We start from the raw sequence: 16,777 nt of genomic DNA, 5'->3' as shown, positions 1-16,777 counted from the left end.
GGAGAAGCTTCCTCTTGTTTCCATAGTTTAATGTCAAAACAGGCTAATGTTACATTAAATCAGAATCTGCAGATTGTGGCAACCGGCATGAAAGTCAATAATGGATTATTTAATCTGTGGTTGAATTGGCATCGAAAGAGCTTTGGTACTCTTCTAAAAATCAGTTCACAAAACGAGCTTTTTATATATCGATCTTTAGAATGATATGTCCTTGAGGACATCATATATACATAATGATGGTGTCTACCAGCTGAGTTCCCTGGATACATTATTGGAGCTGAACTGTATGGGAACAGGATTAATGCTGTCTCTATTCATGTCAGTTACGTGTGGCAACTGAACTGAATTTCTCTTTCTGTCTTAGTGACCTGGGGAATGAAACTGCTAACATTATTGAAATCGTCATCACAAGGCATCTCAGATGAATGACATAGCTCATGCATCACAGTAGCTTTGATCCAAGTTTCTGATGGCTCCTGAATGAATTTGAATTTTCTTGAGGGTTTCTTTGCAACCAGGCTAGCTGGGGAGTTGCTTCTTCCATACGTTTGGTGTTGTGTGGTTGTTATTTTTGTTTGTTTGGTTGGTTTTGTTTTAGGATTTTTTTTTGTGTGTGTGTGTTTGGTTGGTTTGTTTTTTCTGCAATTGCTGTTGTCTGCTCAATGCAAACAAAGGGGCCAAAGCAGGAAAACCACCATACTGGAGAGATGTTAGACTGTCAGACTACACTATAGTGCTGTAATTCTGGAAAGCAGAACTCAGAAGACAAGAGTTTGAATCTTCCATTATACATAACTCTTCCCATTAGAACAAGCATTCATCTGAAATCAGGTGCACAAATAGTGCCAAAGGCACAGGGAACCCTGTATGTTGGCATGATCACTGTGGCTATGCACCCAACTGAACAACTCAGCTTCAGAGAATAAAGATGCTTGTGAAGACTTTCAGTGGAAAGCATTTCTAACCATCAGCCCTCTGATATTCTCAGTGTTTCTCAACTCCTTATGAATTATTTCTTGTAGCTGTCCTTTCCTGTTTTCTCTCCTGTGCCTCTTTTAGGGGTGGTGTGAATAGATTGATGACCTGGTGTTGAGACAGATGAACATATTGCTTTCTTCATGTCACCAAGAACTATGGGAAGGCAATTCCCCAGATTACATGGAAAGACTGCAAATCTTCTTGTGTCCAGTCCCATAGCAACTGCAGAATCATGCTCTCTCCCTAAAAAATGAGTAGATACAATTAGATCTGCCTTCCTGGAATTTTTCTTCTTTGTTATCTTTTTTTCCCAAGGATATTTTAAGTTTTTTTTTTAATTTTGTTTTTAGTTTATAGTTCTAGATAATTGGAACAATCTGGCAGAAGCAAGGAATGTGATACATATCCTTTTGTAAATACACTTTATTTCTTCTTTCCATGCACAGTAAAACCATTATGTCTCTTCTTTAGAAGTCTGCTCTTCAAGCAGTTTGCATTTATGTTTAGTGATTTTCTTTCCTTTTTTTGTTTCGCCTCCCCCGATTGCCTGAAGGTGCCACAAAATCTAGCTTGCTGTCAGCACCCAGTATAGTCAGTATGTTTGTACCTGCGCCAGAAGAATTTGCTGATGACCAGCCCACTGTGATGACTGACAAGTAAGTTCTTTTTCTGTTTCTTTCAAAGAACTAGATGAACTTCAAATAGGTCAAGTAAAATATAGATATACTTTATAGAAATATAAAGTCCATTCTATTCTTTATCTCTGTGCCAAGTTTTTTAATTAATTTTTTTACCCGCAGATAAACATTTTCTAAACACTGCTAGCAAGATGAACTTCTGATTCAGTAGGACTTGTGTGAGATTGCACAAGGCGAAATGGTGACTCAGGCTGTTGTGTGTGCATGGAGGACAGGAGGAGCACTTTCCATCCTATTTTAAATCAAGGGTTCCTTGTAGTCCATCAGAAACCATTTTTGCCTTAGGATTAAAAAAAAAAAAAAAAGTTCTTTTATTCAGATTTCTTTGGGATTCTGTTGAAATAGTTTACACGTGATTACACATCAACAGTTTCTGACATAGTATTTTTAATGCTGATACTCACTGATCCCAAAAATCTTAATTGGTTGATTAAAATGCTTCTAAAGGAAGAGTTAAAAATAAGTGTGCTCATTTAATGAAGAAGTGAAGTAGTCAGCAGGGAGCCATGCGTTGATTTGGTCAAAAATACGAAGGAAAACTAAAGTTCTTGCTTGTGGTTCTGTGCTCTGTCCAGTAGACAGATATGCCAGGATGATCACTGGAGAAAGACAGGGCCATTGTGTGGGCTGGGACTGGAAGTGACAAAGTGAAGCATCCCGGAAGCATGCCTGAGGTAGTGCAGGGCCAGGCTGGATGGGACTTCGAGCAACTTGCTGTAGGGGAAGGTGTCCCTGCCCATGGTGCAGGAATTGGAACTAGGTGATCTTCAATGTCCCTTCCAACCCAAACCATTCTGTGATTCTATGATTTTCATGGCTTCATTGGCATATTTTCTTTCTGTTCAGTAACAAAGGCAAGAATATTGCCTGTACAACTCTATTAAATTAAAATATCACAATCTATTGGAGTCATTATCAAACTAAGCAAGCCTTCCTACTGGGCTGAGATAAGCCCATTTCCCATGTTGATTTGCCTTTTCCATAGGTTGTGAAAGCCTATCTCTTCTCTCCTAAATCTGACATCCCCTTTATAATTAGACCTATAGCCCTTTCAGAACTTCATCAGTTGTCTTTGAGTGACTCAGCAGCAAATCTGCCCTGAGAAAGGACACTTCTCTGGAATCTAACATTCTGTGCCCCTCAGAGGTCCTTTCATTTCTTTTTTTAATAGCTATGATTGCTGTGGGAACCAACTGGATAATTTCTTTTTCATAGTTCATGACTGGCAGGAAGGACAATGTGAAATCGTTACATCTCTTTAAGATCATCTATGAGTGTCATGGATGGTGTCTACACTACTAAACAGAAGAGTGCCAGGGATCTGAGCTCTTGTCTGAGCCCAAGTCGCACAAACTGCCTGATGCTCACATTGCTGAGGGCTCTTCACTGCAGCAGATTTCTCTTGGATAGTGCAAGCTGAAGCAGTCCAATACAGAGTGAGGAAGCAAAGAAGGACCAAAACTAAGGCTTGCGCTGGGGCCCTCTTTCATTTGTCAGTGAAGAAACAGCCAGTGCAGCTAGTGAGAAGGTTTATTAAAGTTTGAAAGCCATGGACTGTCTTTGCTTATAGAAAAATCACGATTACATTATCTTTCTAAATAGATTTTGAATAGAATGTACTAAATAATAGTAATTTAAAAAGACATAATTATACACAAGTATATATGTAGTAATACTTAATTTTAATTTTGTTAATGTCCGTTTTTAAAACTGTTCTTTGCAGGTGCCATGACTGCGGGGCTATTCTTGAAGAATATGATGAAGAAACACTGGGCCTGGCCATAGTTGTGCTCTCAACATTCATTCACCTTAGTCCAGACTTGGCTGCTCCTCTGCTGTTGGACATCATGCAGTCTGTAGGAAGGTAAATTCAGGACTTTCCTCTGTCCCATATGATAGAAAGAATTTTGTGCCTGGCATTGGATTTACATAAATTTTGCTACATGAAGTTATATATTTTAGAACTCTTAAGAGAATAATGTCTGGTTCTGTCTGTTTCTTTGTTACTCATAATTTTATCGATTTCTTACATAACTTCTTCCACTATCACTTCAGTTTTGGGCAGATCCTTTTGATGTCCTCCTCTTTTGCCCCCAAAGGGAGGTTCTAGCTCAGGAATCTCCCCAGCTTGTCTCACTGTAAGCAGTGATGTAAAAAATTAATTCAGTTTTTTCTGCAGCATCCTTATCTTCCTTGAGGGCCCTGCTTATTAACTGCAAAGCAATTGGTGCAGCATACTCTCTGGTGTGTTTCTTGATCCCTTTTTATTTGAAGAAAAATATACTGTTAATTTTTATTCCCTCTGCTAGCTGCTCCTTGAGCCGTTTTTTTGCCTGCCTTCTTGTGGTTTCTACATTGGATTTTTCAGAATTTATGCACTTTTCTCCTTTCATTTGAGACATGACTTAAGCTTTTTGAAAGAAGCCTTCTGTTTTTTTTCTTATAACCTCCCTCACTTTTCCTTTCTTCTGCTCCCTTGGAATCTTTCTTAACAAGTGTGGTACCTTGGCCCTGTGCTTCCCATGTACTTAAACAGCTTCTGTGCTTCCTGTAAAGACTGAATTCTCTTGGCTACCCCTTTTTGCTTCTTTGACAGCATTTTTCGCTTTTATGTAGTTCCTGCTTTAGAAGTTATGCACAAATGTTGTCAGCTTTTCTGAATTTTGTTGTTCCTGGAGGACCGTTGACTCCTAAGTATGGACCCTGAAGCTCTTCAGGCTTTTCAACCATATTTTGTGTGGTAGTTAAGACTAAGTAAAGATTTGCATCTCCTTATGAAGGCTTCCTGACCAGCTGCTGCATGAGGTTGTCTTTGATAAGGTCTTAAACATTTGGTGTCTATTGATTTCTCTTGTGACTTTTAGTCAGTGTGCATGGGATAGTTGTGCACCATTCCTGTTGTATTACGTGTTGTTGCTGCCTTGGCTGTTTCCACTACTTCCTTCCCAAGAGGTGGGAAGGGTGTCTTGAGGGTGTTTCAGAATAAACATCCAAGTAGCATTTGAAGTGCAGAAATGATGTGCAGCCCTCCTTCATATTCTTTTCAGTGACTGAATTTAAAATTTCTTGACTGTGACTTCTACAGGGGCATGGCTTTTCACAGCCCTGCCTTTCCACTGCCTCTCAGTTCCATTTAAACACAACAGCTACTCAACTCCTCCATTTCCATTAATTGCAAGGCTGCAGTTCCCTGCTGTCACTGCTAATGAACTCTGATGGAGGCAAAGTTTCTAATCTAGACAGATGCTATCTATTCTGTGTGATTCTTGTAAATACAGCAGTACCACAGCCACAGAGAGTAAATCATTTGGAAGGTAAATTATCAAGGGATGAGAGCTGAGTGGGCTGCATTCTTCTGTACTTTGAGGAAGAAATGCTGCATCTTTGGAGTGAGACGGCTGATTGTTTTAGAGCAGCAGATGGCATGCAACATGGGGTAGGCCTAGTGAATGTCCTGTGTTCTTCCTACTGACTGTCATTTCTGACAAATTGTAAGTCCAATAAGAGGCTTCCCACAAATAAATTGTTTTGTATAAATGTAAAATTGGTAGCATAAATAAGCAGAGAGGCATTCAGGTGCCTCATGTATATAACTGAAGTCACTGTTTTTCATCAAGCAGTGCCGTATCGTTACCTCCAAATACCCATCCGACAGCAGAGGTGAGAATGATTTAGACTGACTTCTTAGGAAAAAACCTACTACTTCCATGCTTAGAAGAGGAAACAAGGAGTTAAGAAATGCAGGGTCTTTCAGAATACCTAAGCAGTATACAGAGAGATTTTTCAAAAGTTATTTGGGTACTCACAGGTACAGATAGGTATCTGTTGGGATGTTCAGAAGAGAGAAAGGTCTAAGTTCAAGTTACTGACAGTTACAGATTGACAGGTTTATAAGATTTTGGCACGCACTTAACTTGATGCTTTCATTCCTGAATCAAGATTTTTGATGTGTGTATTCTTATTTCATTGATTTCCAGTGAGATTTAGCTTTCCGAGCATCAAAGCCTGTTTGAAAATGGCATTTAAGCTCTAGAGGTAGTGAGGAGCTTTGAAAAGCTTAACTTCTGCTCTTAATATGTACAAATGTGAACACATCTGTTTACTGTCAACTGCCATTTACTGTTCCTACTTTGTGGTCTGCAAAGTGGAGGTAATGATGGGGGTTCATGGCCTCTGTGCAACCAAATATTTAGAGTAGTAATGATAAATACATATAGGCTGTAAATTTCAAAAAGTTTCAGATGTTCCCAAATATTTAGTGTAGTTCCCCTCTCATTAAGTTTTTCCAAAGTTAGAAACCAAATGTTTTGTTTATGATAAAAAACAAACTTGTATTATTGCATTCAAAAGGAGAGAAAAACTTTGCATAGGACTTTGATTTCTAATAGAAGAAATATTTTATGCTGTTGTATTTGTATGCTTTAGTAGATTATTGAAAATAGATGTAATGTCCATTTGGCACGTGATTAGTCTCATTGCACTCTGCAGAAAACCTCATGTTTTTTAATGTAGGCAAATGCTACAGTTATTCCAGATTCAAGGATCTATATTGCTTGAAGGGAGCTTCAGACCTGTTTTCACCCAGAATTAGCTTCAAACAGTAGAATTAATATGTTGTATTTAAATGCAGACTCCTCTTAACAACAGTAGAGTCAGGGACTCCAGTGTCTACTTCTGATTTTTGCTGGGACAACTGAAGAGAATATAATTTTCAGTCCCTTGCAGTATCCAGTCTGAGACTATTGCCCTGTTGAAGGTATGCCATGTTCCCAGCTTGTCATGCAACATTAATGAAAATCACCATCCATTTTGGTTTGCACTGGTGCAGTTGACTGAGCTGCCTTAGGGTCCTTTTTGGATTTTGCAGCAGTGAGTAGAGAGGAAAATGTCTTCAGAAAAGAGACTGACAGAGGATTGAGCAACAGCTAAATCCAGCCTGAAAGAACTGTGCATCAAAGATAAACATTGAAGGCCCAGTCATCAGCAGATGGAAATTAGCGTAGCTCAATGAACTTTCCGTTTAGACATACCGGCTTATACCAGCTGAAATACTGCTGCACATCAGATTAAAGGAAAAATTGCACAGTATTTTGTATGTAAGAGATTCTTCCAGGGTGCGTGTTTATATTTGCTTTTTGGTGGCTTTTAGCATTAAGGGTGTATTGCTTTGATATTATAAGCCTTGATTCTATTTATTTACATGTCCTGGATACTGAAGTGCTTGATTTTGCTTTAAGATTGTGTGGAGTATTTTCATCACTGAATGCCCATATTTGGCTTCAAAGTCTATATTTAGGTACTAAAATAAATGACCTGATTTTTGAGAACCCAGTATTTCTCATCTGACTTTGTAAGAGCTTGTAGGTACTTAGTGTTTCTGAAATTAGGCCAGTTATTTAGGCACCAAAATCTGGAACTAGAAGCCTCACTGCAAACTGCCAAGGACAGAATTTTGGCTTAGTGTATGTTGCTGTATAAATCAGAAACAATTCAGCTGGTAGGCAGCTTCTGGAAAACTTTTTTTCTCCAGTCCCTCTAGGTTAGTAAATATCCATGATGTGCATGTAAGGCAATAGCTTTACTTTGTTATCTTCATGCTAGCACAGGGAGGCAAACAGAATTGTCTTTAGAGCTGTTATGTATTTGTGAGAATGCAAGACTGAACAGAGGTTAGATGTCGTGCAAACATGATTTGACGGAATTTATGTGCTCCTCAGAATACCTTTCTGGTGACATTTTAAATGTTCTCTGAAATTCTTGTTTATTATTTAATAAAATGTTACTTTATTGGCTTACTTAAAAATGAAACACAAAGAAGTATATGAGCTTCACTTATTTTTTAATTTTTTATTCCAGGTTGGCATCAAGTACCAGTTTTTCTAATCAAGCAGAAAGGTATGGTAACAAAGGATACCTTGGCCAAAATGAAACAAATAATCTAAAGCATAGTCCTCCCTGGCTCTGAATTTAACTTTGAAAAAATTAGTTTAAGGTTTTTGAGTAAGAGGAAAAGCCTGTTCTTTCCCACTTTTTTCAAAAGTGTTGTGTGTTCTGAAGATGAACAGGAACCTGTATTCATATGTGTTGAACTTGAAAAAACTCAGATTCAGATGTAACTTAAAGGTACCTTCTGGTTTCCACAATTTCAGTGCCGCTTTTTCTAGCCTGTTCTGTGTTCAGTATTTGTCTTGATAAGCTATCTCCATACATTAAATCAAATGAATCATCCTTGCCCATGGAGAACCCCTGGTAGTGATGTCTCATTATGTAAATCAGATGCTGAATAAGATAAATTCATTTTGAGAAGCTGTAAAAAATGTTAGCCTGTGCAGTTTATGAGTAAATAGATAATAGTTTAGCTTTTTAAATGAAACCATTCATTTTATGAGTGATTAGGAAGTGCTTAATCTCTTGAAGGCAACCTCAAGAAGCAAATTAATATTATACTGTGTTTGTTTACCTGTTGTTCATGTGTTGTATGGTAAAGCCAAGAACCTCATCCTGTATCACTGAAATACACAAGGTGAGAGCAGGATTATATTCCAAACTCAGATGATTCACAAATAAACCTGTGGAGAATCAGGAAAAAAGCAACTATTTATTGAGACTTGAATACTTTAGGTATGCGTGCATAACCTTTTCAGCTCTGCATACTCAAGCTGAAGTCATAAAATCAATATACTGAACTGTTTTTGGGATCAGGACAGTTCTGATTTGACTCTCTCACTCATAACTGAACCCTTCCATAATTAAAAAGGATAGTATCATCTTTACTTTCTCCATGTTGACAACTTGAGAAATGTTTCCTCTGCAATGCAATTTCTTTCTTCTTTCCTTCCCTTCATTTCAGCATGATGATTCCTGGAAATGCTGCAGGTGTGGCCAAGCAGTTCCTCCGTTGTGTGTTCCATCAGCTGGCTCCCAACGGCATCTTTCCCCAGCTCTTCCAGAGCAATATTAAAGGTACTGTGTGGTACCTGAGTACTTTGCTAACCTTTCAATTACCTCTGTATGGACAGCCAGTGCAAAAATGTCATTTGAATTTCAGATGGAAGTTTTTTACGGACCTTGGCCACCTCTCTTATGGACTTCAGTGAGCTGAGTTCCATTGCTGCTCTGAGCCAGCTGTTAGAGGTATGTTGGCAATCAGCTCTGTTAGTGGTGCTAGTTTTATTAGCGTTGTCAGGTATATTGGATCATTCCTCCTCATTCATTAGAATTTCAAACTTGCATCACCAAAAGCAAAGAGAAATTTTGTTGTGTCCTCCCTAGATGCAGGATTAGACTGTCCTCACCATTTGCCTTCTGGGTTTTACTCTCATGGATTGTTTTTGTTTGTTTGTTTTCCTCAGATCAACTCCTGGAAGTGCCCTACACATTGGTAGTGTGGGCCATCGCTTCCCCCAGCACTGTTTCTGGTTTTCAGCAACATTTCTGCTCATATATCTCACTTCTTCCTCTCCTCTGTATCTGATGGCCATTTCTCTAAGTAGTCCGAACATTTACTGCCTGCTTTTCACTGTCTGCCCGTTGTGCACTTGTCTTGTTTCTGCTGTAACTTTTAGCCTCCCACTAGTCACTTCCATGTATCCTGCTCTTGCAAGAATGTGACAGTTGCTTCATATGAAGATTTTGGCATCACTTTAAAACTGCTTATGTCTTTCCAGGCCTGACCTTAGTATACAAGCCAAAAAAACATACGTGGTCTACTGAGCATTAATGAACATGTCTTGTTTAAAACTCTCCAAATGAAAACATGGGCAATCCACTGGTGAATCCTTTGAGGTCTGCTTTTTTTACTGCCATACCAGTCTAAGCAGATTATGAGTTAGGACTCTGCTTATAACATTTTGGCTCAAAATCCTCTGGTCAATACTTTAGGAGCTGAACTAGACTTACCTGTCATGTATACACAGTTGAAATTCCCTGCACAGCATTGTATCATTAGCATTATAGAAGAGATAAGTAGTATTTGGTCCGAACTAACCACAGCATTTCCAAATACTGTTTAAGGGACTGTTTCTGCACCTGTACATTTGTTTACAGTTCTTGTTTCATTTCCCAGGGTTTAAACAACAAAAAGAATCTACCAGCAGGGGGTGCAATGCTACGCTGTTTGGAAAATATTGCTACATTTATGGAAGCCTTGCCGATGGATTCACCCAGCAACCTCTGGACCACAATTAGTAATCAGTTTCAGACGTTCCTTACAAAACTCCCTTGTGTTTTGCCACTGAAGGTATGATATATGGACATTGGAAACGAGCTGTATTGCCATTGGTCAGAATATATCGAAACAGGGGGAAAGCTGTGGATGACAAATCACAGCGAGTTGTTGTGAATGTTTTGTAATGATTCAACTAATGTGTCCAGAGGACTGGATTTATTGTATGTCTGATCCATCCCTTTATTTATATTTTCTGTGGATAACGCTAACAACTCTGACCAGGCTACTGTTCAGCTCTTTGTTGGCTTTTTTCCTCTGCGTTTTCCATGCCCTGCGATTGAGAGAATCAGCGTTTTGGCAAAAAAAAAGAAAAAAATCTTCTGATTTTAACTGTTAAAACAAAATGAAAACTCTCAGAAAGAGCAGCATTACCTAATTAATTTGCTAAGTCAGAGAGGCAGAGAGAAATGAGACTGCTGGGAACTGAGCTTAGCCTGTTCAGCTGACCAGGCTGTAGTTCTGGCTGTCATCAGAATATAGCTGCAGAAACTGAATCTAGAAGCTTTGGGTTCTGATTTCTGAGTCCTCACAGAGGGAACTTATCTACTGGTTTGTATGTTTCCAGATGTATTTTCAGTAAACACAGTAAACACTTTTCTGAGTCTCTCCATTAAACATGGGATTCTGATGCCCTTATTCTGACTTTATTTCCCAGTGGTAATCATGTGCAACACGGTGTTGCTCAGTATCAGCTGAGGGATCTAAAATCTAACTTTGTGACTTATAAATTGTCTTTTAAGCTGCGTGTCACAACCAAATTCCATGAATGATACTAAATTCCTTGGCGCCATGATGCGATAATCAGGTCTTGAAACCTCTTTAGGTTTTGGTAAATGAGACGCTATCCTGCAGCAGTTACTAAGCCAAACAGGTGATAACCATTTCCTTTGTGTACTAGCCATGCCAATCCATTGCATCTTTTCTAATTGAAATAAATAAAAAGAAATTAATTTGATCTTAGCAGTTCTAACTGCCTATCTGCAATTCACAGAACATTTAGATGACAGAGTATTTACTCTGTTTTCCCTTTTATTTGTGGGAGGTATCTTTAGTGATAGAAATAAAACAATTGCTTGTTCCTGAACTGCCATCTCCTGTTCCCTCCTCTAGGGTCATAAATGACTCTTTGCAGTTGTACATGCTTGCAGCAGGGATGAGGCAAGACAATGGATAGACCCTGAAAAGTCCCATTCACTGCTGCAACCTCTGTGATTTATGCAGAAGAAAAATCAATTACACCATAAGGAACAACTTTTTTATTACCAGGGTACATTCTGATGTTATGGGGTATGGGGGAAAAAGTCCTATCCCAGGGCAACCACTGACATATAGCATGAGGTAGATGGTGCGTACATCCTACCTCCTGCTAACACAGGCTTTTTTATTTTTTTTGTCCAATCCATTTTTATTAAAGTGGAAATATATTTCTAGGGAATTTTTGTCATAAAAGGGGTAAAGTTAACTCTTCCAAACTAGCCTTCTAGTGAAATTTTCTCGTCTCAAGGCCCATGCTCTGCTATGTTACCACTGAGGGGGTATGATTGTGTGTTCAGGAATAAGCCATTTTAGGCAAAGTAAGTAAGGTCAGTTGTCAGGGATAATTCTTCAGACTTCACCTGTGGCTTATTCGTAGCTGCTACCACTAAAAGCAAGATGTGCACAGAAAAGTACTGACCATATTTTTTTTTCTTTTTCTTTCCTGCCTTCAAATATGTTCACAGTGTTCTTTAGATTCTAGTTTAAGAATCATGATTTGCTTGTTGAAGATATCTACCACTAGTGCCACCAGGGTAAGTTCCAAGAAGACAAAATTCTGTTGCCTCGGATTTAGCTAGCCTGTGCTATTCCATGAAAGAGTTCTTATCCCCTAGCTAGAAAAATATTATATATAAGCATAAAATTGTGCAGTCCGATACTCTTCGGAGAATGAAAAGAGCTTTCGAATCTAGGTTACAGTAAAGAGTGGGTGAGATTACATTCCCGTGTGGGTGTGAATGTATATCTTCTTAAAGATTTGATGTTCTCTTCCACCCCCCCTGTCTTTTTTTTCTTAAAAAAAAAAAAAAGAGACGGTAATGAACTTCCTTAGAAGTTCTGCAGTACAATCCCACTGAGGTCAGTGATGTCTTTCCACATGAACACTACAGAATCTTTTATATCGCATAAGCACTGTGTCAGAGGTGAAACTATTTTATAACTTTTTGCTTCTATTTCTCATACAAGCATGAAGGCAAATGATAGATAGAATAGCCATTCAACTGAAACGTTGTAAATCCCATCAAGATAGCCTCTGAGCTAAAATTAATGCTGTTCCATTCAGGCATTTCAGAGTTGGAATGCTTTTTTTTTGCTGAGTAACCAGTTATTGATTTCTCTAAATCATGTCATTGCAGAGTCTTCTGGAGCCTTTTTCAAAATTACTAAGCTTTGTAATTCAGAATGCTGTCTTCACTCTGGCCTACCTGGTGGAACTGTGTGGTTTGTGCTACCGAGCCTTCACTAAGGTAACAATGAGACTATGATGTCTGTGTTATTTTCAGTTGTCCCTAAAGGAGGATAAAGTCCTGCTTCCCTCAAGTAGTATGTTTGTAAGTAAAGATGAAATCAGTGTCAAGTGTCAGACATGTCAATGGCTTTAATGTAGTTTGGCTAATCAGGTAGTGATCGTGATTCTGTGACTTAATAATACTGAATTTCACGTTCCCAGTGTATACGCAGATAAAGGGAACCTCCCAAAAGCATTGCTCAAAAAAATATTTTGGTGTAATTTCATGACTTGGAAATTTTTTTCTCTTGTAGAGGTGATATCTGATGCATGACTTAAAATGTCTGGACATCACCTCTTTCCTAGTGCACAAGTTTAGTCACGTACCTTGTGAAGTAACAACTTAAATATTCCTGGTAGGGCCTTTTTGAGAGCACAGCTGTGAGGGGCAGCAACAGATAGCTAAGTTAAGTGGAAGAGTCCAAGTTAGGAGCTTCCCAACTTAGATCCTGTTTCATTCTGTATTTGGTATCTCACTTAGGCATGCATGGCTGAAAGCTATGTAGAAAAGAGAACATGATGTGTGCACCTTTAAAAAGTTGTTAAGATTCCTGGATGAAAGCTATGGTGTACAAATAACACCCAGTTACAACACTTGGTTATTACTCAAGTTCAGTTTTGTAGCTATTGGTGAGAAGTTGAACAGCAACAAAATCCACAAAACCCAATTGAACCTTTTACAAAGCCCTATATGATCCACTGTGTAGATTGTTAAGGTACTGAGCAAAAATGTTGCTTCATGCACTAGGTGCGCAGTTTTCCATCCTTGATAGGTTTGTCAAAACAGTAATTAATCATTAGGAAACATTCTCTTATAAGTAGTTACATGATTTTCTATATTGATAATCTACAACTGGGACACACATTGCTTCAGTCTTGGCTTCAGTCTTGATAAGTCTTAAAAACATCACTGGACAAACAGTGAAGGTGGCATGATAAATGCAATGAAAGTCTCACAGAAAAGTTATACTACAAGAAAATAATGATAACTTTTACCAGATGTAATGGTTTGAACCATTAAATAGAAACTAACAGTATGTTTAATTACAGCAAGCAAATGCTACCTTTTTGTCTCATTTGAAAGAGAAGAGCTTATAGAAGAAAACCTGAATACAGAAGAGACTGTCCAGATTTTGGCAGTAATTTGAGTTAGTTCTGTGGTTAAGGCTTTGGGCAATGCAAAATGAAAAAAATGTTAACTTGAAGACCAACAGTGGGTTTTTTTCATTGAAACAAAAAAAGCTCAATTTAAAACTGAAGCATACATTCCTCTTGCATTTGTGGTCTGATAAGAATATTTCATGTGTGCCTTCTAAAGCAAATTGTGAAATACAGGAAATATTTCACTCCTCTCATGCTCCACAGTTTTGGTTATTTCAAGAATATTTTATTAAAACCATGGCATTAAAAAAGTCCATGCTTTTCCTGCATGCTTCTATCAATACATTGAGTACTTAATTGCACACAGGAACCTTGGATTATAGTGCTTGGTAAAATCTCCTTCTTGATTTAGCTTAATGCAACCTGGTGACTCAGAAATGGAATAATTAGTGAATGGTCTCTTTAATGTAGTGGAACTCCATACTACATTATCATTGTTATTTCTGAAAGCTTACCATGGTTTTGCATTAGAAATATTAGAAATATTTCTCACGGCTGTGAGAAAGAGAAAACGAAACAAAACAAACCCACCACAAACCAAAACAAAACACAAAACCAACCAACCAACCAAAAAAACCAACCAACCAACCAAAAAAAACCAACCAACCAACCAAAAAGAATTGCAATATCTGTGTTTCTCTACAGTGGAAGTCACCGTAGCCAGGTAAGGATGTTGTTTGTGATAGAATACCACATAGAAGCGAATTCCAGAAGGAATATAAATTGTGAACATCAAAACTATTTAGATTTAATTACTTGTTTTTCCATTTTGAATGTGCTGGCTGGAACAGAACACCAACTTTCAGCTAAGCTACGGAGGTTTCTCGTCTTTTCAAAGACCAAGCCATTCTGACATGCACTTTTTGGGGTCAGTGCTGTACAACCTCTCCAAATCTTTTTTTATCTCCAATATTTTCCTGATACCCGGTGGCAAGAATATCTCAGTTTCTCTTGTCTTGGAGCCTGAAGACTCATGTCAATCTGATATTTCCTTGTCTGAGTTTCTGTTCCAGGTCAGCATTTTGATTTTTTCAGTGCCTTTGGAACTCTGTTGAGTAGCTCTTCTGTGGGTTGTAATCTTCTCATCTTTAGTTTTCCCTTCAATTATCTTAAGGTCCTAAATGGACACTTCTTGGCTTTCTTATCTCTTACAGCTGCAGAAGCTCAAACTCAAAATTAACATTTAGTTAGCATTCTGTTGACCCTTATTAAGTAAATGCAGAATGCGACTGAATTGGACGTGACATAATTTTGCTATTGAGTTTTTTTAAAGAATATCAAAGTGACCAATCTTCAGTATTTGTAAATACTGTAGTAGCAACAGAGATAAAGAAATTTGCTTTATACAGGCTTACTTGGAGGATAGCGTACGACTCCATTAAAGAACCAGATTTACTATTCTTATTACTAAGTTTGGGCCCTGAGATACTGTTAGAAGCAAACTTCAGTAGTTTCACATTCCACACATAGACCTCTGGCAAGTCACAGTTTGAAGGCTGCAAGGGATTTTTTTTAATAGGGATGCGTAGACATTCGAGAGGGTTGATTTGGCTGAACAGAAGCTAAAAGGATTGTGTTCTTGACTCTGATACCAGGTTTATAATGCCCCTGGGCATTATTCTCATGCAACTAATACCCTTTTACAACTCTGTGGCAGTATATAAAGTTCAAATATAAATATGGTTTATGCATGTTTATCACCAGTGGAATGATAGGAGTAAGTAGGCTTTGATAGGAAGGGTACTCTGGATTATTGACTTCAGTGTCATCACTCCTGATTTACAGTGCAGGAAGCAAGAGGTCAGATGTCAAAAAAAACATTTTTCTTGGTTTTGCTCCATCTCTCTGTGCTGCATGTGCTTACCAAGCATTGAGTTTAGACTGTGTGATATGAAACTTCCTTGAGAAAGAGGTAGCTCACTGTTTTATTTTTCTTAGAGCCAAAGAAAGACACGATTCTTGGAGCCTGTGCTTTTGACAAAGCAATTCATTGTGGCCCAGTTATATCCTGTGTAGCAGAGGTGTTAGTCTGTAAAACAGCTGAATGCTTTTGAAAGAATTTCACCTCTCTTCCAGAATGTGCAGGCTGGGTTACTGATGGGAACATCTGTCCGGTGTTTTGGGGGATGTAATTGCCAGCTGTCTGAGCATGGCTCTGAGGACATGTGATGGTGGGATGGGTCACTCTTGCTGGTGAATTTTGGCAGGTTATCAGGGTTTATTTGTACTTGAAGTATTGTGCATGATTCTGGTTCCACATTTTCAATCAGAATGTAGTAGAGTCAGAGGAAGTACAGATAATGCTAACAAGAACGATCAAACAGTGGGATCAGTTCCACATACAGAGTAATGGCTCTTCAGCCTGAAAAAGCAACAACTGATAGGAATGTGAGAGGTCTGTAAGGTCACAAGTGACCCAGACAAGGATGGATAATTTCTTGACTTTCCAGTGCAAGAACATATTAAGTTTGTAGGAACCAGTGTGAAAACAAGTAAAGAGAAGTGGTTCTTCAACACTGTGTGACTTCTTGCCAAGTACTGTGGGTGCTAGAAGTTGGCATGTGTCCAAGAGGTCAATGGACACATATGTGGAAGAGAAATCCACTGAGAGTTATGAATTATACAGAATCCAAACTGAGCACAGGAATTCCCTCAGCTGAAAATAGCTGGTGGCTTAGGAGAGTAGTAGTGCGAATTATATGTGCTTGCCTTGTTTATATTCTTCCTTTTGCATCTGTGTATGGCCCTGTTGGAGATAAGTAACTGAGGACATTTATTGTGGTCTGACCTCTCCTGGTTATTCTTATATTATTCTTGACAGAGCACAGCTCATGCATGTGGGGTGTGTGACCTTTGAGTACTTGTCCCCTCAAGTAACAGTTTCATAATACAGCTGAACTCATCCAGTGTTTGCTGCTCCCATAAGGGAATGATTTTTTAAAAAAATATTGATTGATTGATTGATTGATTTTTATTTTGGAATGTTAGCTTCTTGTGAGTTTAGCTGCCTAGAGTGCAGGAGCGTGGTCAGACAAGGACCACTGCAGTTTGGGGCCCATTCCATCAGCTAAACGTGTAATCTGTCTGCACACTCCATGTAACTGAAGATCGAAGCAGGAGCTTGAAGTAAGGTCTCTTGATTCACAGACTGGCATCATAACATCCATG

General features: G+C 38.5%; 1 protein-coding gene across 2 annotated transcripts in view; it reads left to right on the top strand.

Annotated features, from left to right (window-relative positions):
• UNC79 (unc-79 homolog, NALCN channel complex subunit) overlaps nucleotides 1–16,777 on the top strand; it is a 109,336-nt gene that overhangs the window by 67,193 nt on the left and 25,366 nt on the right. For both annotated transcript variants that reach the window (XM_082058249.1, XM_082058248.1), the window contains exons 36-43: nucleotides 1,532–1,634; nucleotides 3,400–3,540; nucleotides 7,533–7,571; nucleotides 8,527–8,639; nucleotides 8,725–8,810; nucleotides 9,742–9,915; nucleotides 11,625–11,693; nucleotides 12,297–12,407. In XM_082058249.1, coding sequence (XP_081914375.1) covers nucleotides 1,532–1,634; nucleotides 3,400–3,540; nucleotides 7,533–7,571; nucleotides 8,527–8,639; nucleotides 8,725–8,810; nucleotides 9,742–9,915; nucleotides 11,625–11,693; nucleotides 12,297–12,407 — 836 coding nt within the window. The remainder of the gene's footprint in view (nucleotides 1–1,531; nucleotides 1,635–3,399; nucleotides 3,541–7,532; nucleotides 7,572–8,526; nucleotides 8,640–8,724; nucleotides 8,811–9,741; nucleotides 9,916–11,624; nucleotides 11,694–12,296; nucleotides 12,408–16,777) is intronic.

This window comes from Streptopelia decaocto, assembly GCF_964273445.1.
Source record: "Streptopelia decaocto genome assembly, chromosome: 7".
Lineage (NCBI taxonomy): Eukaryota > Metazoa > Chordata > Aves > Columbiformes > Columbidae > Streptopelia > Streptopelia decaocto.
Note: the sequence above shows the minus strand (reverse complement) of the source record. Positions and strands in the feature narration are given on the sequence as shown.